The sequence below is a fragment of the Oncorhynchus mykiss genome, chromosome 3, assembly GCF_057628025.1.
Source record: "Oncorhynchus mykiss isolate SJ-2025 chromosome 3, ASM5762802v1, whole genome shotgun sequence".
Taxonomy (NCBI): domain Eukaryota; kingdom Metazoa; phylum Chordata; class Actinopteri; order Salmoniformes; family Salmonidae; genus Oncorhynchus; species Oncorhynchus mykiss.
In genome coordinates, this window is record NC_143024.1 from 83877242 (window position 1) to 83901198 (window position 23957).

Sequence of the window (23957 nt, forward strand, 5' to 3'; positions counted from 1 at the left end):
ACAGCTCAGCGTTCAACACCATATTACCCTCAAAGCTCATCACTAAGCTAAGGATAATGGGACTAAACACCTCCCTCTGCAACTGGATACTGGACTTCCTGATGGGCCGCCCCCAGGTGGTGAGGGTAGGTAGCAACACAACTGCCACGTTGATCCTCAACACTGGAGCTCCACAGGGGTGCGTGCTCAGTCCCCTCCTGTACTCCCTGTTCACCCACGACTGCATGGCCAGGCATGACTCCAACACCATCATTAAGTTTGCAGTCGACACAACAGTGGTAGGCCTGATCACCGACAACGACGAGACAGCCTATAGGGAGGAGGTCAGAGACCTGGCCGGGTGGTGCCAGAATAACAACCTATCTCTCAACATAACTAAGACTAAGGAGATGATTGTGGACTACATTCTCATCGATGGGGCTGTAGTGGAGCAGGTTGAGAGCTTGGTGTCCACATCAACAACAAACTACAATGGTCCAAACACACCAAGATAGTCGTGAAGAGGGCACGACAAAGCCTATTCCCCCTCAGGAAACTAAAACGATTTGGCATGGGTCCTGAGATCCTCAAAAGGTTCTACAGTTACAACATCGAGAGCATCCTGACTGGTTGCATCACTGCCTGGTACGGCAATTGCTCGGCCTCTGACCGCAAGGCACTACAGAGGGTTGTGCGTGAGGCCCAGTAAATCACTGGGACTAAGCTGCCTGCCATCCAGGACCTCTACACCAGGCTGTGTCAGAGGAAGGCCCTAAAAATTGTCAAAGACCCCAGCCACCCCAGTCATAGACTGTTCTCTCTACTACCGCATGGCAAGCGGTACCGGAGTGCCAAGTCTAGGACAAAAATGCTTCTCAACAGTTTTTACCCCCAAGCCATAAGACTCCTGAACAGGTAATCAAATGGCTACCCAGACTACTTGCATTGTGTGCCTCCCCCAACCCCTCTTTTACGCGGCTGCTACTCTCTGTTTATCATGTATGCACAGTCACTTTAACTATACATCCATGTACATACTACCTCAATTGGGCCGACCAACCAGTGCTCCCACACATTGGCTAACCGGGCTATCTGCATTGTGTCCCGCCACCCACTAACCGGTGTCTGTATGTAGCCTCGCTACATTTATAGCCTCGCTACTGTATATAGCCAGTCTTTTTACTGTTGTTTTATTTCTTTACCTACCTATTGTTCACCTAACACCTTTTTTGCACTATTGGGTAGAGCCTGTAAGTAAGCATTTCACTGTAAGGTGACACCTGTTGTATTCGGCGCACAGGACAAATAAACTTTGATTTGATTTGAAATGCTAGAAATACATCTCTCTACAAACACAGAAACGTAGTTAGGGTGAGAGATCACCCTCCAAGACAGCGCAGCTAGAATGAATCCATTTGTTAAAACAGCAGAGAGACCGCTTTTCTCATGAAATGTGTTGTCTATGTACTACTACTACTACTACACACACACACACACACACACACACACACACACACACACACACACACACACACACACACACACAGGTTATTTTAAGTCTACTACCAGGACAACACATAAGGATGTGGGGGAGAGACTAGTATGTATATTAATAGAGTGGAGCTGCTGACGTCAGGTGTTGGTAGAGAGGCCCTACATGCGGTACCTAACTACACAGCGGAGTGAGGATGGATGGATCTATGTTTCGGGATGAAATAATTGGTAAAACGGTAAAACTCAAAGCTAAACTCATAACTAAAAACGAACAGAAGTTAAAAGCACATGATAGACAGAGAGAGAGAGGGAGAGAGAGAGAGACAGGCTTACCATCTGTGTGTTGGTGGTCATAAGCTGAGGAACAGGAAGAAAAGCAAAATAAAGAGAGAAGAAGCAGAAGAGAAGACAAAGCAGAGAGGAGGAAGAAGAAGAGAAGATGAAGCAGAGAGGAGGAAGAAGAAGAAGAAGAATAAGCAGAGAGGAGGAACAGGAAGAAGAAGAAGAAGAAGAAGCAGAGAGGAGGAGGAAGAAGAAGAAGAAGCAGAGAGGAGGAAGAAGAAGAAGAAGAAGCAGAGAGGAGGAGGAGGAAGAAGAAGAAGAAGCAGAGAGGAGGAAGAAGAAGAAGACGAAGCAGAGAGGAGGAAGAAGAAGAGAAGACGAAGCAGAGAGGAGGAAGAAGAAGAAGAAGCAGAGAGGAGGAAGAAGAAGAAGAAGCAGAGAGGAGGAAGAAGAAGAAGAAGCAGAGAGGAGGAAGAAGAAGAAGAAGCAGAGAGGAGGAAGAAGAAGAAGAAGCAGAGAGGAGGAAGAAGAAGAAGAAGCAGAGAGGAGGAAGAAGACGAAGCAGAGAGGAGGAAGAAGAAGAAGAAGCAGAGAGGAGGAGGAAGAAGAAGAAGCAGAGAGGAGGAAGAAGAAGAAGAAGCAGAGAGGAGGAAGAAGAAGAAGAAGCAGAGAGGAGGAAGAAGAAGAAGAAGCAGAGAGGAGGAAGAAGAAGAGAAGACGAAGCAGAGAGGAGGAAGAAGAAAGAAAATAAATCAGGACATAGAATAAATTAATTCCAGGATGTTTCAACTTAAAGAGAAAAAACAGGACCAACGGCAACAGTTAATATGACATAAATCAACAGTGCAGAGAAAGATGCTATAGCGTTGTCCATATGAATGGAATCCTGATGGTTGCCAAGCTAAAGAGAACCACTGAGACCCTGATCACAACTCAACCACAGCCTGACCATAACTTACCCATAGATTGTCTTACTCTGGTGTTATTGGACAATCACGTGGAGATGGGTGTTCGGGAGACCACCACTATGGTGACTCTCAAATGGAATCCTTTGACCTACACAGTGCACCTCTTCTGACTAGAGCCAAACATTGTGTTGTTGAATCAAGCTAATGGTCAATGCTTATGACTTGGTGTTGGTCATCTGATCCTAGATCTGTAGTTGGGGGCAACTTGTCAACTAGTCCTTGACAGTTTTCCGTGGAGGCGGTTGCCGGGGCTCACCTGTCCGTTGCTAGTGAAGGTGGTGTTGTCGAACAGGAAGTAGGCACCAAAAAAGAAGATACAGGCGTCGAATAAGCCCAGGCATGTCCAGTACAGGAACACGGGCCAGCGCAGGAGAGAGTTCTTAGCTACGTCCCTGGGAGAAGGTGGGAGAGGAGGCGTAGAGAGAGGGAGCGAGAGGGAGAAAGAGAGGGGCGGGGTTGAGAGGGGGGAGAAAGAAAGGGGAGAGAGAGAAAGAGAGCGAGAGAGAGAGATCATGAGAGGAGGGGTTGAGAGATTGAGAGAGGGAATAGGGGAGAGAGGGAATAGGAGAGAGAGAGAGAGAGAATGGGGGGGAGAGAGAGAGAGAGAGAGAGATAGAGAGAGAATGGGGGGAGAGAGAGAGAGAGAGAGAATGGGGGGGAGAATGGGGGGAGAGAGAGAGTGAGAGAGAGAGAGTGAGAGAGAGAGAGAGAGAGAGAAGGGGGGGAGATAGTGACAAGTGAGAGCGAAGTAAAATTGTTAAACAAAACAAAACCTGTGAATTACATTGACTTTCAAATAAGTGTTCATTTGGGTGGGATGTTCCCCTTACCTGTACAGAGCGGGGTCGCTCTTCAGTGTCTCTATGCTGACGTGTTTCTCTATGAGGCTGTAGAGGAGGATGGGCAGGGAGGTGAAGCTGATGTTGTACAGCGTCAGGTAGGCTGTGTCGTACAGGGGCTTTACGGGGACACAGAGCAGTCAGTAATATACAGACTACACATGATGACCAAACAGGCAACCATGAGGTCATTTGGGGGTGATTTTGAGCACCAACCTGCTGAGAGAATCCACAGAAGAACTGATAGAGGAACTGAGGGAAGATGAAGCACACATTCTGGAGAGAGAGAGAAAGGGGCAGAAGCAAAGTGAGAAAGTAAGGACAAAACATTGTTCATCATTCTATACTGACTCAGCTACTTGCAGCGTAGAGCCTGGAGAGTTGTGCTGTCCTGGGCCAGCTACCAGACTGGGATGGTGTTGAGCCTCCAAGTTGTGTAATTCATTACTAAAGAATTGCAACGTGATCTCAGTAAATGCTCAGTATTAGTGTCAGTAGTAAAGCCCACCTTATAGAAGAAGTACTGCACCAGCTCAGCGATGCGGATGTAGTAGATGTGGCCGTGAACTAGCAGCATCTTCTTCAGGTGTTTGAACTTTGGGATGGCATAGTCGCTGTTCCTCGCTGCCTGGCGACCCTCCTTACCCATGATGCCTTAAGAGAGAGGGAGGGATTGGTTGATTGGTGGATTAATTGATAGAAAACAAACATACACCAATGAGATATATTGGAGCCAAAGCCCCCCACCAATCAAAGAAGAAAGATGAGTGCTAGCTGATGGTTCCCACCAATCAGAGTACAAACACATGGGGCTTGCCAATCAGTGTAGAGATGAGCTTACCTATGCCCACATGTGCCTCGAGGATCATGCTGACGTCGTTGGCTCCGTCTCCGATGGCCAGAGTGATGGGGTGCTCCTTAGACGCCTTGATCAGCTTCACAATCTGGACAGACAACAGTCATACCACAACTCATTAAACACTTTGACTGACTGATCGACCGTCCATCCATCCAAACATCATCTCTCCCTGGATTCCTAATGTGAGACAGGAAGTGAGATCACACCCACCTGTGCTTTCTGTAGGGGAGCCATGCGGCAGCAGAGAACGGCGCTGCAGTTCCTACAGATCTCCAGGAAGATCTCTCTGTAGTTCCCAGAGCCGGAGCTCTCTGGACTGGGCTTCAGCACCGCAGACAGGGTGGCCCCATCGATGATCAGACCGTAGTCCTGACAGTCTACAGACAGCCTGGGGATAAACACACAGATATACAGATGTTAACACACAGAGATGCATGAATACTGTACATATACAGTACCAGTCAAAAGTTTGGACACACCTACTCATTCAAGGGTTTTTATTTTTAAAATTTTCTACATTGTAGAATAATAGTGAAGACATCAAAACTATGAAATAGTGCATATGGAATCATGTAGAAACCAAAAAAAGTGTTAACTCCAAATATATTTTAGATTCTTCAAAGTAGCCACCCTTTGCCTTGATGACAGCTTTGCACTCACTCAACTAGCTTCACCTGGAATGCTTTTCCAACAGTCTTGAAGGAGTTCCCACATATGCTGAGCACTTGTTGGCTGCTTTTTCTTCACTCTGCGTCCAAATCCCAATTGGGTTGAGGTCGGGTCATGTGATGCAGCACTCCATCACTCTCCTTGGTCAAACAGCCCTTACACAGCCTGGAGGTGTGTTGGGTCATTGTCCTGTTTAAAAACAAATGATAGTCCCACTAAGCGCAAACCAGATGGGATGGGATGGCTTATTGCTGCAGAATGCAGTGGTAGCCATGCTGGTTAAGTGTGCCTTGAATTTGAATTAAATCACCGACAGTGTCACCAGCAAAGCACCCCCACACTATCACCCCTCCTCCTCCATGCTTCATTATGGGAACCACACATTCAGAGATCATCAGTTCACCTACTTTGCGTCTCACAAAGACACAGCGGTTGGAACCAAAAATGTCAAATTTGGACTCATCAGACCAAAGGACAGCTTTCCACCAGTCTAATGTTCATTGTTCGTGTTTCTTGGCCCAAGCAAGTCTCTTCTTCTTATTTGTGTCCTTTAGTATTGGTTTGGCCTGATTCACACAGTCTCCTCTGAACAGTTGATGTTGAGAAGTGTCTGTTACTTGAACTCTGTGAAGCATTTATTTGGGCTGCAATTTCTGAGGCTGGTAACTCTAATGAACTTATCCTCTGCAGCAGAGGTAACTCTGAGTCTTCCTTTCCTGTGGTGGTCCTCATGAGAGCCAGTTTAATCATAGCACCTGATGGTTTTTGCAACTGTACTTGAAGAAACTTTCGAAGTTCTTGAAATTTTACGGATTGACTGACCTTCATGTCTTAAATTAATGATGGACTGTCGTTTCTCTTTGCTTCTTGAGCTGTTCTTGCCATAATATGGACTTGGTCTTTTACCAAATAGGGCACTTCTGTATACCACCTGTCACGTTCTGACCATCGTTTGTGTGTGTTTTCCTTGTTTTAGTGTTGGTCAGGACGTGAACTGGGTGGGCATTCTATGTTGGATGTCTTGTTTGTCTATTTCTATGTCTGGCCTGATATGGTTCTCAATCAGAGGCAGGTGTTAGTCATTGTCTCTGATTGGGAACCATATTTAGGTAGCCTGGGTTTCACTGTGTGTTTGTGGGTGATTGTTCCTGTCTATGTGTTTTTCACCAGATAGGCTGTTTTAGGTTTTCGTTACGTTCATCACGTTCTTTATTTTGTAGTGTTTGCATTGATTCGTGTTTTACGTTTTGTTCATTAAAACATGGATCGCAATCTACACGCTGCATTTTGGTCCGACTCTCCTTCTCACGAAGAAAACCGTTACAGAATCACCCACCACAAAAGGACCAAGCAGCGTGTCAACAGGCAGGAGCAGCGCGAGGAGACGCGCAATAAGGATTTCTGGACATGGGAGGAAATCCTCGACGGGAGAGGACCCTGGGCTAAACCAGGGGAGTGTAGCCGCCCAAAGGAGCAGCCCAAAGAGGAGGTATGGACATGGGAGGACGAATTAGAAGGAAGAGGACCCTGGGCTCAGCCAGGAGAATATCGCCGCCCCAAAGAAGAACTGGAGGCGGCGAAAGCGGAGAGGCGCAGATATGAGGAGGCAGCACGACGTAGCGGATGGAAGCCTGAGAAGCAGCCCCAAAAATTTCTTGGGGGGGGGCTAACAGGGAGTATGGCTACGCCAGGTAGGAGACCTGGGCAGACTCCCTGTGCTTACCGGGGGGTTAGAGAGACCGGACAGGCACCGTGTTATGCAGTGGTGCGCACGGTGTCTCCAGTGCGGGTGCATAGCCCGGTGCGGTATATTCCAGCTCCGCGTGTTGGCCGGGCTAGATTGAGCGTCGAGCCTAATGCCATGAAGCCGGCTCTACGCAGCTGGTCCCCAGTGCGTCTCCTTGGGCCGGCTTACATGGCACCAGCCTTGCGCTCGGTGTCTCCGGTTCGCCTGCATAGCCCAGTGCGGGCTATTCCACCTCGCCGCACTGGCAGGGCGACCGTGAGCATTCAACCAGGTAAGGTTGGGCAGGCTCGGTGCTCAAGAGCTCCAGTGCGCCTGCACGGTCCGGTTTTTCCAGTACCACCTCCACACCCCAGCCCTCCGGTAGCAGCTCCCCGCACCAGGCTTCCTGTGCGTGTCCTCGGCCCAGTACCACCAGTGCCAGCACCACGCATCAGGCCTACAGTGCGCCTCGCCTGTCCAGCGCTGTCGGAGCCCTCCTCTCCAGCGCTGTCGGAGTCTCCCGCCTGTCTAGCGCTGTTAGAGCCTTCCTCCTCTACAGCGCTGCCGGAGTCTCCCGCCTGTTCAGAACTGCCAGTCTGCAAGGAGCTGCCAGTCTGCAAGGAGCTGCCAGTCTGCAAGGAGCTGCCAGTCTGCAAGGAGCTGCCAGTCTGCAAGGAGCTGCCAGTCTGCATAGAGCTGCCAGTCTGCAAGGAGCTGCCAGTCTGCAAGGAGCCGCCAGAGCTGCCTGTCTGCAGGATGCCGCCAAAGCTGCCAGTCTGCAAGGAGCCGCCAGAGCTGCTAGTCTGCAAGGAGCCGCCAGAGCTGCCAGTTAGCATGGAGCAGCCAGGGCCGCCAGTCAGCATGGAGCAGCCAGGGCCGCCAGTCAGCATGGAGCAGCCAGGGCCGCCAGTCAGCATGGAGCAGCCAGGGCCGCCAGTCAGCATGGAGCAGCCAGGGCCGCCAGTCAGCATGGAGCAGCCAGTCAGCATGGAGCAGCCAGAGCTGCCAGTCAGCATGGAGCAGCCAGTCAGCATGGAGCAGCCAGAGCTGCCAGTCAGCATGGAGCAGCCAGTCAGCATGGAGCAGCCAGAGCTGCCAGTCATCATGGAGCAGCCAGTCAGCATGGAGCAGCCAGATCTGCCAGTCGACCAGACTCTTCCAGCTCTGCCAGTCGACCAAACTCTTCCAGATCTGCCAGTCGACCAGACTCTTCCAGATCTGCCAGTCGACCAGACTCTTCCAGATCTGCCAGTCGACCAGACTCTTCCAGATCTGCCAGTCGACCAGACTCTTCCAGATCTGCCAGTCGACCAGACTCTTCCAGATCTGCCAGTCGACCAGACTCTTCCAGATCCGCCAGTCGACCAGACTCTTCCAGATCCGCCAGTCGACCAGACTCTTCCAGATCCGCCAGTCGACCAGAATCTTCCAGATCCGCCAGTCGACCAGAATCTTCCAGATCCGCCAGTCGACCAGACTCTTCCAGATCCGCCAGTCGACCAGACTCTTCCGGATCCGCCAGTCGACCAGACTTTTCCGGATCCGCCAGTCGACCAGACTCTTCCAGAACCGCCAGCCAGCCAGGATCTGCCGGATCCAACCACCTGCCTGAGCTTCCTCTCAGTGCTGAGCTTCCTCTCAGTGTTGAGCTTCCTCTCAGTGTTGAGCTTCCTCTCAGTGCTGAGCTTCCTCTCAGTGCTGAGCTACCCATCAGTCCCGAGCTACCTCTGTCCCGAGCTGCCCCTCTGTCCCGAGCGGTCTTTAAGGAGGGTAACCTATCTAGGGACGCTAAGGAGGTGGACTAAAACTGTTATGGAGTGGGGTCCACGTCCAGCGCCAGAGCCGCCACCGCGGACAGATGCCCACCCACACCCTCCCCCATAGGTTTAAGTTGTGCGTCCGGAGTCCGCACCTTGGAGGGGGGGTACTGTCACGTTCTGACCATCGTTTGTGTGTGTTTTCCTTGTTTTAGTGTTGGTCAGGACGTGAACTGGGTGGGCATTCTATGTTGGATGTCTTGTTTGTCTATTTCTATGTCTGGCCTGATATGGTTCTCAATCAGAGGCAGGTGTTAGTCATTGTCTCTGATTGGGAACCATATTTAGGTAGCCTGGGTTTCACTGTGTGTTTGTGGGTGATTGTTCCTGTCTATGTGTTTTTCACCAGATAGGCTGTTTTAGGTTTTCGTTACGTTCATCACGTTCTTTATTTTGTAGTGTTTGCATTGATTCGTGTTTTACGTTTTGTTCATTAAAACATGGATCGCAATCTACACGCTGCATTTTGGTCCGACTCTCCTTCTCACGAAGAAAACCGTTACACCACCCCTACCTAGTCACAACACAACTGATAGGCACAAATGCATGAACTTCTCTGGGATAGGTGTCCAAAAGCGTGTCCAAAGTAAACTGCCTGCTACTCAGGCCCAGAAGCTAAGAATATAAGATATGCATATTATTAGTAGATTTGGATAGAAAACACACTGACGTTTCTAAAACTGTTCTAATCATGTCTGTGAGTATAGTCTTTAGAAATTGGTTGAGGTTTTTCCTTTGAGAACTGAAGAAGTAGCACTGTTCAGAACGAGGGTAGAGAGAAGTGTACTCTTTGTTAGAGGGGCGTGACCTGAAAAGCAAGCTCCACTTTGTTTTCCTTCGGTATTGAACACAGTTAATCCCGTCTTAAATATTTACGTTAAAAAATACCTAAAGTTGAATTAGGATAGTAGTTTGAAATGTTTGGACAAAGCTTACAGGTAACTTATGAGTAATGTTCTAGTCATGTTGCGAGAGTTGGAACTGGTGTTTTTCTGGATCAAACGCGCCAAATAAATTGACATTTTGGATATATATCGACGGAATTAATCGAACAAAAGGACCATTTGTGATGTTTATGGGACATATTGGAGTGCCAACAGAAGAAGCTCGTCAAAGGTAAGGCATGATTTATATTTTATTTCTGCATTTTGTTTCGCGCCTGGAGGGTTGAAATATGATTGTCTGTGTTTGTTTGCTGGGGTGCTGCCCTCAGATAATAGCATTGTTTGCTTTCACCGTAAAGCCTTTTTGAAATCTGACACATTGGCTGGATTCACAACAAGTGTAGCTTTAATTTGGTGTATTGCATGTGTGATTTCATGAAAGATTAATTTTTAGAGTAATTTATTTGAATTTGGCGCTCTGCATTTTCACTGGATGTTGGTCAGGTGGGACGCTAGCGTCCCACATATCCCAGAGGTTAAGAAGGAAAGAAATTCCACAAATTAACTTTTAACAAGAAACACCTGTTAATTGATATGCATTCCAGGTGACTACCTCATAAAACTGGTTGAGAGAATGCCAAGAGTGTGCAAAGGCTTCAAGTGCAAAGGCATCAAGGCTACTTTGAAGAATCTCACATATTTGATTTGTTTAACACTTTTTTGGTTACTACATGATTCCATATGTGTTATTTCATAGTTTTGGTGTCTTCACTATTATTCCACAACGTAGAAAATAGAAAAACCCTTGAACGAGTAGGTGTGTCCAAACATTTGACTTGTACTGGTCATGCTGTGTGCGAGCGCACATTGGTGTGAGTGTGCAGCATACCGCGACAGGGAGCGCTGTCTCAGTACGGTTCTGCTCAAGTCAAACAGAACATCATGTAGACTCTGTTCCTCGGTTCGTTTCTTGGTCAGCTCCAATATTTGGGTGGAGCGGCGGAACAGCTTGCTAGCATAACATGTAGCAGCCGCCGTCTCCATCTTGTCCCCCGTCAGGACCCACACCTTCATCCCAGCCTTATGGAGAGACTCAATGGTGTCTGCTGCCTTCTCCTGGAGCCTGCACACAGCAGTCAATACAGGAGTCAATACAGTCAATAGGTTAATAGCATTAAGCATCACTAGAGTGTATAGTCCTTTCAAAGAATGCAAGGTATCAATGATTACAGTACTGATCAACAACCTATTTTATATTGATTCGATTAAAATATCATGTAAAGACCCTTCTTTTTCAAGACCTCTGCAATCCGCCCTGGCATGCTGTCAATTAACTTCTGGGCCACATCCTGACTGATGGCAGCCCATTCTTGCATAATCAATGCTTGGAGTTTGTCAAAATGTTTGGGTTTTTGTTTGTCTACCCACCTCTTGAGGATTGACCACAAGTTCTCAATGGGATTAAGGTCTGGGGAGTTCCCTGCCCATGGATCCAGAATATTGATGTTTTGTTCCCCGATCCACTTAGTTATCACTTTTGCCTTATGGCAAGGTGCTCCATCATGCTGTAAAAGGCATTGTTCATCACCAAACTGTTCCTGGATGGTTGGGAGAAGTTTCTCTCGGAGGATGTGTTGGTACCATTCTTTATTCATGGCTGTGTTCTTAGGCAAAATTGTGAGTGAGCCCACTCCCTTGGCTGAGCAGCAACCCCACACATGAATGGTCTCAGGATGCTTTACTGTTGGCATGACACAGGACTGAGGGTAGCGCCTACCTTGTCTTCTCTCTTGTCTTCTTCTCTCAGCAGTCCAATCTCTGTACCTTTTGCAGAATATCACTCTGTCCCTGATGTTTTTCCTGGAGAGAAGTGGCTTCTTTGAAGGTAACCATGGTTGACAGAGGAAGAACAACGATTCCAAACTGATGTCTTGAGATGTTGCTTCAATATGTCCACATAATTTTCCTACCTCATGATGCCATTGATTTTGTGAAGTCCCCCAGTCCCTCCTGCAGCAAAGCACCCCCACAACATGATGCTGCCACCCCCATGCTTCACGGTTGGGATGGTATTCTTTGGCTTGCAAGCCTCCCCCTTTTTCCTCCAAACATAACGATGGTCATTATGGCCAAACAGTTCTATATTTGTTTCATCAGACCAAAGGAAATTTCTCCAAAAAGTACAATCTTTGTCCCCATGTGCAGTTGCAAACCGTAGTCTGGCTTTTTAATGGAGGTTTTGGAGCAGTGGCATCTTCCTTGCTGAGCGGCCCTGCAGGTTATGTCGATATAGGACTCGTTTTACTGTGGATATAGATACTTTTGTACCTGTTTCCTCCAGCATCTTCACAAGGTCCTTTGCTGTTGTTCTGGGATTGATTTGCAATTTTCGCACCAAAGTACGTTAATCTCTAGGAGACAGAACGCGTCTCCTTCCTGAGCGGTATGACGACTGCGTGGTCCCATGGTGTTTATACTTGCGTACTATTGTTTGTACAGATGAACGTGGTTCCTTCAGGCATTTAGAAATTGCTCCCAAGGATAAACCAGTCTTGTGGAGGTCTACAATCTTTTCTGAGGTCTTGGCTGATTTCTTTTGATGTTCCCATGATGTCAAGCAAAGAGGCACTGAGTTTGAAGGTAGGCCTTGAAATACATCCACAGGTACACCTCCAATTGACACAAAATATGTCAATTAGCCTATCAGAAGCTTCTAAAGCCATGACATAATTTTCTGGAATTTTCCAAGCTGTTTAAAGGCACAGTCAACTTAGTGTATGTAAACTTCTGACCCACTGGAATTGTGATACAGTGAATTATAAATTAAATAATCTGTCTGTAAACAATTGTTGGAAAAATGACTTGTATCATGCACAAAGTAGATGTCCTAACCGAATTGTTTGTTAACAAGACATTTGTTGAAAAACAAGTTTTAATGAGACCAACGTAAGTGTATGTAAACTTCAGACTTCAACTGTATATATTTAAGTGGCTTCCTCTCTCTTACTGCCTCCTGTTTCCCGTTCTCCTACCTGTCCTCCACAGCCGTGGCCCCCAGCAGGGTGAAGTCCCTCTCGATGAGGTCATAAGCCTGCGCCAGTCGCTGCTCCCTGTCCTGCAGGGCTAGCTTGGCGTCGCTCAGCTGATGACACGCCTCCTCGTACTCTGCTAGGGAGAGACTTCTGTATGCCACACACAGGGTCCGCAAGCCCTCCTGACAGAGGTAAAGGTGAGATGGTTAGGGTTCTCTCTTAGTACTGTGGCCCTATCACTATAGTAAGTATAAGAAGGGTTGTGTGACTGAATATATACAGTACATTTGGAAAGTATTCAGACTCCTTGACTTTTTCCACATTTTGTTACGTTACAGCCTTATTCTAAAATTGGTTAAATATATTTTTTTCTCATCAATCTACACACAATACCCCATAATGACAATGCAAAAACAGTTTCCTATACATTTTTGCAAATGTATAAAAAAAAATTACAAAAAATATCACATTTACATAAGTATTCAGACCCTTTACTCAGTACTTTGTTGAAGCACCGTTGGCAGCAATTTCAGCCTCAATTCATCTTGGGTATGACGCTACAAGCTTGGCACACCTGTATTTGGGGAGTTTCTCCCATTCTTCTCTGCTGATCCTCTCAAGCAGCTCTGTCAGGTTGGATGGGGAGCGTCACTGCACAGCTATTTTCAGGTCTCTCCAGAGTTGTTCAATCTGGTTCAAGTCTGGGCGCTGACTGGGCCACTCAAGGACATTCAGAGACTTGTCCTGAAGCCACTCCTGCTTGGCTGTGTGCTTAGGGTCGTTGTCCTGTTGGAAGGTGAACCTTCACCCCAGTCTGAGGTCCTGAGTGCTCTGGAGCAGGTTTTCATCAAGGATCTCTCTGTGCTTTGCTTCATTCCTCTTTCCCTCGACCCTGACAAGTCTCCCATTCCCTGCCGTTGAAAAACATCCCCAAAGCATGATGCTGCCACCATCATGCTTCACTGTAGGGATGGTGCCAGGTTTCCTCCAGACGTAACGCTTGGCATTCAGGCCAAAGAGTTCAATCTTGGTTTCATCGGACAAGAGAATCCTGTTTATCATGGTCTGAGAGTCTTTTAAGTGTCTTTTGGCAAACTCCAAGCGGGCTGTCATGTGCCTTTTACTGAGGAGAGTCTTCCGTCTGGCCACTCTACTATAAAGGCCTGATTGCTGGAGTGCTGCATAAATGGTTGTCCTTCTGGAAGGTTCTCCCATCTCCACAGAGGAACTCTTGAGCTCTTTCAGAGTGATTTTTGGGTTCTTGGTCACCTCCCTGACCAAAGCTATTCTCCCCCGATTGCTCAGTTTCTTGGTGGGTCCAAACTTCTACCAATGATGGAGGCCACTCTGTTCTTGGGGACCTTCAATGCTGCAGAAATGTTTTCATACCCTTCCCCAGATCTGTGCCTCGACACAATCCTGTCTCGGAGCTTCACAGACAATTCCTTTGACCTCATGGTTTGGTTTTTGCTCTGACATGCACTGTCAACTGTGGAACCTTATATAGACAGGTGTGTGCCTTTCCAAATCATGTCCAATCAATTTAATTTACCACAATTGGACTCCAATTAAGTTGTGGAAACATGATCAATGGAAACAGGATGCACCTGAGCTCAATTTTGAGTCTCATAGCAAAGGGTCTGAATACTTATGTAAAAACCTGTTTTTGCTTTGTCATTATGGGGTTGTGTATGTAGATTTCTGAGGAAATGTTTTTATTGAATCAATTTTAGAATAAAGCTGTAACGTAACAAACTGTGGTAAAAGTCTATTGGCCTGAATACTTTCCCAACGCACTGTATATATTTGGAGTTTTAGTTATGGTGCAGGCATATAAGGAGTAAGAGTATTGGGTTAAGGAGTGTGTTTAGGGAATTGGTGTAGGTATAAAGACAGAGGTAATACTGTATATACAGCGTGTGAGTGTGTTCGAATACCCGAGCCGACAAGGTAAACATCTGTTGATGTGCACTTGAGCGAGGAACTTAATCCTGATTTTCTCCAGGGGCGCTGTACTACTATGGCTGACGCTATAAAACAACACATTTCACTGCACCTATCCTGTGTATGTGACAATAAAATAATAAAAAATCATTACTATCCTCGTGGGTACCGGAAATACCCAAAAGTCCTCACGAAGACAAAGGCTATTTTAGGTTTAGTGGTTAAGCCTAAAAGGTTAAGGGTTACAGTTAGGGTTAGGAGTTAGGGTAAAGGGTCAGGTTAGGGCTAGGAGGTTAAAGGGTCAGGTTAGGGCTAGGAGGTTAAAGGGTCAGGTTATGGCTAGGAGGTTAAAGGGTCAGGTTAGGGCTAGGAGGTTAAAGGGTCAGGTTAGGGCTAGGAGTTAGGGTAAAGGGTCAGGTTAGGGCTAGGAGGTTAAAGGGTCAGGTTAGGGCTAGGAGTTAGGTTAAAGGGTCAGGTTAGGGTTAGGAGTTAGGTTAAAGGGTCAGGTTATGGTTAGGAGTTAGGGTAAAGGGTCAGGTTAGGGTTAGGAGTTAGGGTAAAGGGTCAGGTTAGGGTAAAGGGTCAGGTTAGGGTTAGGAGTTAGGTTAAAGGGTCAGGTTAGGGCTAGGAGTTAGGTTAAATGGTCAGGTTAGGGTTAGGAGTTAGGTTAAAGGGTCAGGTTAGGGCTAGGAGTTAGGTTAAAGGGTCAGGTTAGGGTTAGGAGTTAGGTTAAAGGGTCAGGTTAGGGTTAGGAGTTAGGTTAAAGAGTCAGGTTAGGGCTAGGAGTTAGATTAAAGGGTCAGGTTAGGGTTAGGAGTTAGGGTAAAGGGTCAGGTTAGGGCTAGGAGGTTAAAGGGTCAGGTTAGGGCTAGGAGTTAGGTTAAAGGGTCAGGTTAGGGCTAGGAGTTAGGTTAAAGGGTCAGGTTAGGGTTAGGAGTTAGGGTAAAGGGTCAGGTTAGGGCTAGGAGTTAGGTTAAAGGGTCAGGTTAGGGCTAGGAGTTAGATTAAAGGGTCAGGTTAGGGCTAGGAGTTAGGTTAAAGGGTCAGGTTAGGGCTAGGAGTTAGATTAAAGGGTCAGGTTAGGGCTAGGAGTTAGGTTAAAGGGTCAGGTTAGGGTTAGGAGTTAGGTTAAAGAGTCAGGTTAGGGCTAGGAGTTAGGTTAAAGGGTCAGGTTAGGGCTAGGAGGTTAAAGGGTCAGGTTAGGGCTAGGAGGTTAAAGGGTCAGGTTAGGGCTAGGAGGTTAAAGGGTCAGGTTAGGGCTAGGAGGTTAAAGGGTCAGGTTAGGGCTAGGAGTTAGGGTAAAGGGTCAGGTTAGGGCTAGGAGTTAGGTTAAAGGGTCAGGTTAGGGTTAGGAGTTAGGGTAAAGGGTCAGGTTAGGGCTAGGAGTTAGGTTAAATGGTCAGGTTAGGGTTAGGAGTTAGGGTAAAGGGTCAGGTTAGGGCTAGGAGTTAGGTTAAAGGGTCAGGTTAGGGTTAGGAGTTAGGGTAAAGGGTCAGGTTAGGGCTAGGAGTTAGGTTAAATGGTCAGGTTAGGGTTAGGAGTTAGGGTAAAGGGTCAGGTTAGGGCTAGGAGTTAGGTTAAAGGGTCAGGTTAGGGCTAGGAGTTAGGGTAAAGGGTCAGGTTAGGGCTAGGAGTTAGGTTAAAGGGTCAGGTTAGGGTTAGGAGTTAGGTTAAATGGTCAGGTTAGGGCTAGGAGGTTAAAGGGTCAGGTTAGGGCTAGGAGTTAGGGTAAAGGGTCAGGTTAGGGTTAGGAGTTAGGTTAAAGGGTCAGGTTAGGGCTAGGAGTTAGGGTAAAGGGTCAGGTTAGGGCTAGGAGTTAGATTAAGGAGTCAGGTTAGGGCTAGGAGGTTAAAGGGTCAGGTTAGGGTTAGGAGTTAGGGTAAAGGGTCAGGTTAGGGTTAGGAGTTAGGGTAAAGGGTCAGGTTAGGGCTAGGAGTTAGGTTAAAGGGTCAGGTTAGGGCTAGGAGTTAGGTTAAAGGGTCAGGTTAGGGTTAGGAGTTAGGTTAAATGGTCAGGTTAGGGCTAGGAGTTAGGTTAAAGGGTCAGGTTAGGGTTAGGAGTTAGGTTAAATGGTCAGGTTAGGGCTAGGAGTTAGGTTAAAGGGTCAGGTTAGGGCTAGGAGTTAGGGTAAATGGTCAGGTTAGGGCTAGGAGGTTAAAGGGTCAGGTTAGGGCTAGGAGTTAGGTTAAAGGGTCAGGTTAGGGCTAGGAGTTAGGGTAAAGGGTCAGGTTAGGGCTAGGAGTTAGGTTAAAGGGTCAGGTTAGGGCTAGGATTTAGGGTAAAGGGTCAGGTTAGGGTAAAGGGTCAGGTTAGGGTTAGGAGTTAGATTAAAGGGTCAGGTTAGGGTTAGGAGTTAGGTTAAAGGGTCAGGTTAGGGTTAGGAGTTAGGTTAAAGGGTCAGGTTAGGGCTAGGAGGTTAAAGGGTCAGGTTAGGGTTAGGAGTTAGGTTAAAGGGTCAGGTTAGGGCTAGGAGTTAGGTTAAAGGGTCAGGTTAGGGCTAGGAGTTAGGTTAAAGGGTCAGGTTAGGGCTAGGAGGTTAAAGGGTCAGGTTAGGGCTAGGAGTTAGGTTAAAGGGTCAGGTTAGGGTTAGGAGTTAGGGTAAAGGGTCAGGTTAGGGCTAGGAGGTTAAAGGGTCAGGTTAGGGCTAGGAGTTAGGTTAAATGGTCAGGTTAGGGCTAGGAGGTTAAATGGTCAGGTTAGGGTTAGGAGTTAGGTTAAATGGTCAGGTTAGGGCTAGGAGGTTAAAGGGTCAGGTTAGGGCTAGGAGGTTAAAGGGTCAGGTTAGGGCTAGGAGTTAGGTTAAATGGTCAGGTTAGGGCTAGGAGGTTAAAGGGTCAGGTTAGGGTTAGGAGTTAGGTTAAAGGGTCAGGTTAGGGCTAGGAGGTTAAATGGTCAGGTTAGGGTTAGGAGTTAGGTTAAAGGGTCAGGTTAGGGCTAGGAGTTAGGTTAAAGGGTCAGGTTAGGGTTAGGAGTTAGATTAAAGAGTCAGGTTAGGGCTAGGAGGTTAAAGGGTCAGGTTAGGGTTAGGAGTTAGGTTAAAGGGTCAGGTTAGGGCTAGGAGTTAGGTTAAAGGGTCAGGTTAGGGCTAGGAGTTAGGTTAAAGGGTCAGGTTAGGGTTAGGAGTTAGATTAAAGAGTCAGGTTAGGGCTAGGAGTTAGATTAAAGGGTCAGGTTAGGGTTAGGAGTTAGGGTAAAGGGTCAGGTTAGGGCTAGGAGGTTAAAGGGTCAGGTTAGGGCTAGGAGTTAGGTTAAATGGTCAGGTTAGGGTTAGGAGTTAGGGTAAAGGGTCAGGTTAGGGCTAGGAGGTTAAAGGGTCAGGTTAGGGCTAGGAGGTTAAAGGGTCAGGTTAGGGTTAGGAGTTAGGGTAAAGGGTCAGGTTAGGGCTAGGAGGTTAAAGGGTCAGGTTAGGGCTAGGAGATAGGTTAAAGGGTCAGGTTAGGGCTAGGAGTTAGGTTAAAGGGTCAGGTTAGGGTTAGGAGTTAGATTAAAGGGTCAGGTTAGGGTTAGGAGTTAGGGTAAAGGGTCAGGTTAGGGCTAGGAGGTTAAAGGGTCAGGTTAGGGCTAGGAGGTTAAAGGGTCAGGTTAGGGCTAGGAGGTTAAAGGGTCAGGTTAGGGCTAGGAGTTAGGGTAAAGGGTCAGGTTAGGGCTAGGAGTTAGGGTAAATGGTCAGGTTAGGGCTAGGAGGTTAAAGGGTCAGGTTAGGGCTAGGAGTTAGGTTAAAGGGTCAGGTTAGGGCTAGGAGTTAGGGTAAAGGGTCGGGTTAGGGCTAGGAGTTAGGTTAAAGGGTCAGGTTAGGGCTAGGAGTTAGGGTAAAGGGTCAGGTTAGGGTAAAGGGTCAGGTTAGGGTTAGGAGTTAGGTTAAAGGGTCAGGTTAGGGCTAGGAGTTAGGGTAAAGGGTCAGGTTAGGGCTAGGAGTTAGGTTAAAGGGTCAGGTTAGGGCTAGGAGTTAGGTTAAAGGGTCAGGTTAGGGCTAGGAGTTAGGGTAAAGGGTCAGGTTAGGGTTAGGAGTTAGGTTAAAGGGTCAGGTTAGGGTTAGGAGTTAGATTAAAGGGTCAGGTTAGGGCTAGGAGTTAGGTTAAAGGGTCAGGTTAGGGCTAGGAGTTAGGTTAAAGGGTCAGGTTAGGGTTAGGAGGTTAAAGGGTCAGGTTAGGGCTAGGAGTTAGATTAAAGGGTCAGGTTAGGGTTAGGAGTTAGGTTAAAGGGTCAGGTTAGGGCTAGGAGTTAGATTAAAGGGTCAGGTTAGGGCTAGGAGTTAGGTTAAAGGGTCAGGTTAGGGCTAGGAGGTTAAAGGGTCAGGTTAGGGCTAGGAGGTTAAAGGGTCAGGTTAGGGCTAGGAGTTAGATTAAAGGGTCAGGTTAGGGTTAGGAGTTAGGTTAAAGGGTCAGGTTAGGGCTAGGAGTTAGGTTAAAGGGTCAGGTTAGGGTTAGGAGTTAGGTTAAAGGGTCAGGTTAGGGCTAGGAGTTAGGTTAAATGGTCAGGTTAGGGTTAGGAGGTTAAATGGTCAGGTTAGGGTTAGGAGTTAGGGTAAAGGGTCAGGTTAGGGCTAGGAGGTTAAAGGGTCAGGTTAGGGCTAGGAGTTAGGTTAAATGGTCAGGTTAGGGTTAGGAGTTAGGGTAAAGGGTCAGGTTAGGGCTAGGAGGTTAAAGGGTCAGGTTAGGGCTAGGAGTTAGGTTAAATGGTCAGGTTAGGGTTAGGAGTTAGGGTAAAGGGTCAGGTTAGGGCTAGGAGTTAGATTAAAGGGTCAGGTTAGGGTTAGGAGTTAGGGTAAAGGGTCAGGTTAGGGCTAGGAGGTTAAAGGGTCAGGTTAGGGCTAGGAGTTAGGTTAAATGGTCAGGTTAGGGTTAGGAGTTAGGGTAAAGGGTCAGGTTAGGGCTAGGAGGTTAAAGGGTCAGGTTAGGGCTAGGAGTTAGGTTAAATGGTCAGGTTAGGGTTAGGAGTTAGGGTAAAGGGTCAGGTTAGGGCTAGGAGGTTAAAGGGTCAGGTTAGGGCTAGGAGGTTAAAGGGTCAGGTTAGGGTTAGGAGTTAGGGTAAAGGGTAAAGGGTCAGGTTAGGGCTAGGAGGTTAAAGGGTCAGGTTAGGGCTAGGAGTTAGGTTAAAGGGTCAGGTTAGGGTTAGGAGTTAGATTAAAGGGTCAGGTTAGGGCTAGGAGTTAGATTAAAGGGTCAGGTTAGGGCTAGGAGTTAGGTTAAAGGGTCAGGTTAGGGCTAGGAGTTAGGGTAAAGGGTCAGGTTAGGGCTAGGAGTTAGATTAAAGGGTCAGGTTAGGGCTAGGAGTTAGATTAAAGGGTCAGGTTAGGGCTAGGAGTTAGATTAAAGGGTCAGGTTAGGGCTAGGAGTTAGGGTAAAGGGTCAGGTTAGGGCTAGGAATTAGATTAAAGGGTCAGGTTAGGGTTAGGAGGTTAAAGGGTCAGGTTAGGGCTAGGAGGTTAAAGGGTCAGGTTAGGGCTAGGAGTTAGGGTAAAGGGTCAGGTTAGGGTTAGGAGTTACGGTAAAGGGTCAGGTTAGGGCTAGGAGGTTAAAGGGTCAGGTTAGGGCTAGGAGTTAGGTTAAAGGGTTAGGTTAGGGTTAGGAGTTAGATTAAAGGGTCAGGTTAGGGTTAGGAGTTAGGGTAAAGGGTCAGGTTAGGGCTAGGAGGTTAAAGGGTCAGGTTAGGGTTAGGAGTTAGGTTAAAGGGTCAGGTTAGGGCTAGGAGTTAGATTAAAGGGTCAGGTTAGGGCTAGGAGTTAGATTAAAGGGTCAGGTTAGGGTTAGGAGTTAGGGTAAAGGGTCAGGTTAGGGCTAGGAGGTTAAAGGGTCAGGTTAGGGCTAGGAGTTAGGTTAAAGGGTCAGGTTAGGGCTAGGAGTTAGGTTAAAGGGTCAGGTTAGGGTTAGGAGTTAGGGTAAAGGGTCAGGTTAGGGCTAGGAGGTTAAAGGGTCAGGTTAGGGCTAGGAGTTAGGTTAAAGGGTCAGGTTAGGGTTAGGAGTTAGGTTAAAGAGTCAGGTTAGGGTTAGGAGTTAGGGTAAAGGGTCAGGTTAGGGTTAGGAGTTAGGTTAAAGGGTCAGGTTAGGGCTAGGAGTTAGATTAAATAGTCAGGTTAGGGTTAGGAGTTAGGTTAAAGGGTCAGGTTAGGGTTAGGAGTTAGGTTAAAGGGTCAGGTTAGGGTTAGGAGTTAGGTTAAATGGTCAGGTTAGGGTTAGGAGTTAGATTAAAGGGTCAGGTTAGGGTTAGGAGTTAGGTTAAAGGGTCAGGTTAGGGTTAGGAGTTAGGTTAAAGGGTCAGGTTAGGGCTAGGAGTTAGGTTAAATGGTCAAGTTAGGGTTAGGAGGTTAAAGGGTCAGGTTAGGGCTAGGAGTTAGGTTAAAGGGTCAGGTTAGGGCTAGGAGTTAGGTTAAATGGTCAGGTTAGGGTTAGGAGTTAGGTTAAATGGTCAGGTTAGGGTTAGGAGTTAGGGTAAAGGGTCAGGTTAGGGCTAGGAGGTTAAAGGGTCAGGTTAGGGCTAGGAGTTAGGTTAAAGGGTCAGGTTAGGGCTAGGAGTTAGATTAAATAGTCAGGTTAGGGCTAGAAAAATAGGGGAGAAATTATTTTGAATGGAAATCAATTTAAGGTACCCAAAAGGATAGTAAAACATATGCTGTGTGTTTGTGTGTATGTGTAGCCTTACCAGAGCGTTCTGCTCCACCCGCGCCCGCACCTGCCCCACCTTCCCTGACACCACTCTGGGGAAGATGGAGGAGTCAGCCCCCTTACAGAACAACAGGTACTCCCCTGGGGATAATAGGGGGGGGGACAATAGTTAAGAGAGTGTGAGTGACAGAAGATCATGTAGAGATAGATCATGTCTATGTGTGTGTGTTTGTATGTGTGTTACCTGCACTAGACTTGACAATGACGCTCATTCTCCTCCTGACAGAGTCAAAGTTCAGCACGTGTAGCAGCTCAAACCTGGAACACACACCAGAGTAGACGTCTCATTTAGTATCAGACAAAATACACAGCACATTCTAACAATGTACACAGCAACACGAGTGGCTAGAGACAAGCAAAAACACAACAGGCCTTTGTAAAGAGGAATTATCCTTCTCTGTCCCTCCCTTATCTCTTCTCCCTCCCTTTCTTCCTCCTTCGTTCTCTCTAAACAGCTGTTTCATAGACAGCCCACTGCAGAGGGGGATGTAGATACTGATGTTATACAAGCAGTGCATATGGGATCCAAACCTGCTATTTATACCCTTGACAAAAACCACTGTCCCACACGATCTACTGGCTTCTGCTCCCACACTCTTCTGTGTGCCTTCTCACAGGGCTTTCACACTCTTCTGTGTGTCTTCTCACAGGGCTTTCACACTCTTCTATGTGTCTTCTCACAGGGCTTTCACACTTCTGTGTGTCTTCTCACAGGGCTTTCACACTCTTCTGCGTGTCATCCCACAGGGCTTTCACACTCTTCTGCGTGTCTTCTCACAGGGCTTTCACACTCTTCTGTGTGTCTTCTCACAGGGCTTTCACTCTCTTCTGTGTGTCTTCTCACAGGGCTTTCACACTCTTCTATGTGTCTTCTCACAGGGCATTCACACTTTTCTGTGTGTCTTCTCACGGGGATTTCACACTCTTCTGCATGTCTTCTCACAGGGCTTTCACACTCTTCTGTGTGTCTTCTCACAGGGCTTTCACACTCTTCTGTGTGTCTTCTCACAGGGCTTTCACACTCTTCTGTGTGTCTTCTCACAGGGCTTTCACACTCTTGGTAGTGTTGTCTTAATACAGTTAAGTTGTCTTACTGCAACATTTTAAACACACCACCTAATGTATCTAGCTTTTGACAATTGGCAGCAATATGGATTTAACTTCTATTAATTAGATTGAATTAATAACTTGGGATATGAATGTGTAACTCTATGGTATCTCCATGCTTTCTCAAGAAGCTGTGAAATATGAAAGGCCAAATTAAAAGATGTTGTGAGCAGAGCCCCACCTCTCAATCTCATCCTCCTTATTGAGAATCTCCATATGACGGTCTTTGAGTCTTAGATATGTGTACCCCAACCTAAGAGAGAGAGACAGAAAGTGAGAAGAGAGGGAGAGAGAGAGCGGGGGACAGAGAGCGAGATGAGAGAGAGGGGGACAGAGGGGGACAGAGAGGGAGAGAGAGAGAGAGAGAGAGAGAGAGAGAGAGAGAGAGAGGGGGGTACAGAGAGGGAGAGAGAGAGAGAGGGGGACAGAGAGGGAGAGAGAGAGAGAGGGGGACAGAGAGGGAGAGAGAGAGAGAGGGGTACAGAGAGGGAGAGAGAGAGAGAGGGGTACAGAGAGGGAGAGAGAGAGAGAGGGGTACAGAGAGGGACAGAGAGAGAGAGAGGGGTACAGAGAGGGAGAGAGAGAGAGAGGGGTACAGAGAGGGAGAGAGAGAGAGAGGGGTACAGAGAGAGAGAGAGAGAGAGAGAGGGGTACAGAGAGAGAGAGAGAGAGAGAGAGAGAGAGAGAGAGAGGGGGACAGAGAGGGAGAGAGTGAGAGAGAGAGGGGTACAGAGAGGGAGAGAGAGAGAGAGGGGGACAGAGAGGGAAAGAGAGAGGGGTACAGAGAGGGAGAGGGAGAGAGAGAGAGAGAGAGAGAGAGGGGGACAGAGAGGGAGAGAGAGAGAGAGAGGGGGACAGAGAGGGAGAGAGAGAGGGGTACAGAAAGGGAGAGAGAGAGAGAGAGAGAGAGAGAGGGGGACAGAGAGGGAGAGAGTGAGAGAGAGAGGGGTACAGAGAGGGAGAGAGAGAGAGAGGGGGACAGAGAGGGAGAGAGAGAGGGGTACAGAGAGCGAGATGAGAGGGAGAGAGTGTTCAGTAGGTTAGAGAAAAGTCATGACTATTTGTGTGCTTGTCTGTATTATCCCTAAGTGTGTGTGTTAAGTGTGTGCATGTATTGCTTAGTGTGTGCATGTGTCTGTGTCCTTCAGTATGTGTGTGTGTCCTTCAGAATGTGTTTGTGTGTGTTTGTGTTCTTCAGTGTGTGTGTCTGTTCTTCAGTGTGTGTGTGTGTCCTTCAGTGTGTGTGTGTGTTGTGTGTGTGTGTTTGTTTGTGTGTGTTTCAGTGTGTGTGTGTGTGGGTGTGTTTCAGTGGGTGTGTATGTTTCAGTGTGTGTGTGTGTGTGTGTGTTTCAGTGTGTGTGTGTTTCAGTGTGTGTGTGTGTGTGGGTGTGTTTCAGTGGGTGTGTATGTTTCAGTGTGTGTGTGTGTGTGTGTGTGCGTGTTCTTCAGTGTCTGTGCGTGTCCTTCAGTGTGTGTGTGTCCTTCAGTGTGTGTGTGTGTCCTTCAGTGTGTGTGTGTGTGTGTGTGTGTGTGTGTCCTTCAGTGTATGTGTGTCCTTCAGTGTGTGTGTCCTTCAGTGTGTGTGTGTTCTTCAGTGTGTGTGTGTCCTTCAGTGTGTGTGTGTTCTTCAGTGTGTGTGTGTCCTTCAGTGCGTGTGTGTTCTTCAGTGTGTGTGTGTTCTTCAGTGTGTGTGTG

General features: G+C 47.5%; 1 protein-coding gene across 7 annotated transcripts in view; it reads right to left on the minus strand.

The window, feature by feature from the left end:
- LOC110504660 (phospholipid-transporting ATPase IH) overlaps positions 1–23957 on the minus strand; it is a 92904-nt gene that overhangs the window by 13008 nt on the left and 55939 nt on the right. For 4 of the 7 annotated variants that reach the window (XR_016494843.1, XM_036975088.2, XM_090230319.1 and 1 more), the window contains exons 15-26: positions 22444–22515; positions 21340–21413; positions 21133–21236; positions 12550–12731; positions 10407–10640; positions 4632–4809; positions 4404–4506; positions 4071–4216; positions 3779–3838; positions 3554–3681; positions 2980–3115; positions 1807–1830 (exon numbers count right to left, since the gene is read on the minus strand). Coding sequence is in view for 5 of the 7 variants with exons in the window: in XM_036975088.2 (XP_036830983.2) it covers positions 1807–1830; positions 2980–3115; positions 3554–3681; positions 3779–3838; positions 4071–4216; positions 4404–4506; positions 4632–4809; positions 10407–10640; positions 12550–12731; positions 21133–21236; positions 21340–21413; positions 22444–22515 (1441 nt within the window). In the remaining 2 variants the exon portion in view is untranslated. The remainder of the gene's footprint in view (positions 1–1806; positions 1831–2979; positions 3116–3553; positions 3682–3778; positions 3839–4070; positions 4217–4403; positions 4507–4631; positions 4810–10406; positions 10641–12549; positions 12732–21132; positions 21237–21339; positions 21414–22443; positions 22516–23957) is intronic. The other 3 variants (XR_016494844.1, XM_090230320.1, XM_090230322.1) reach the window with 1 other exon arrangement.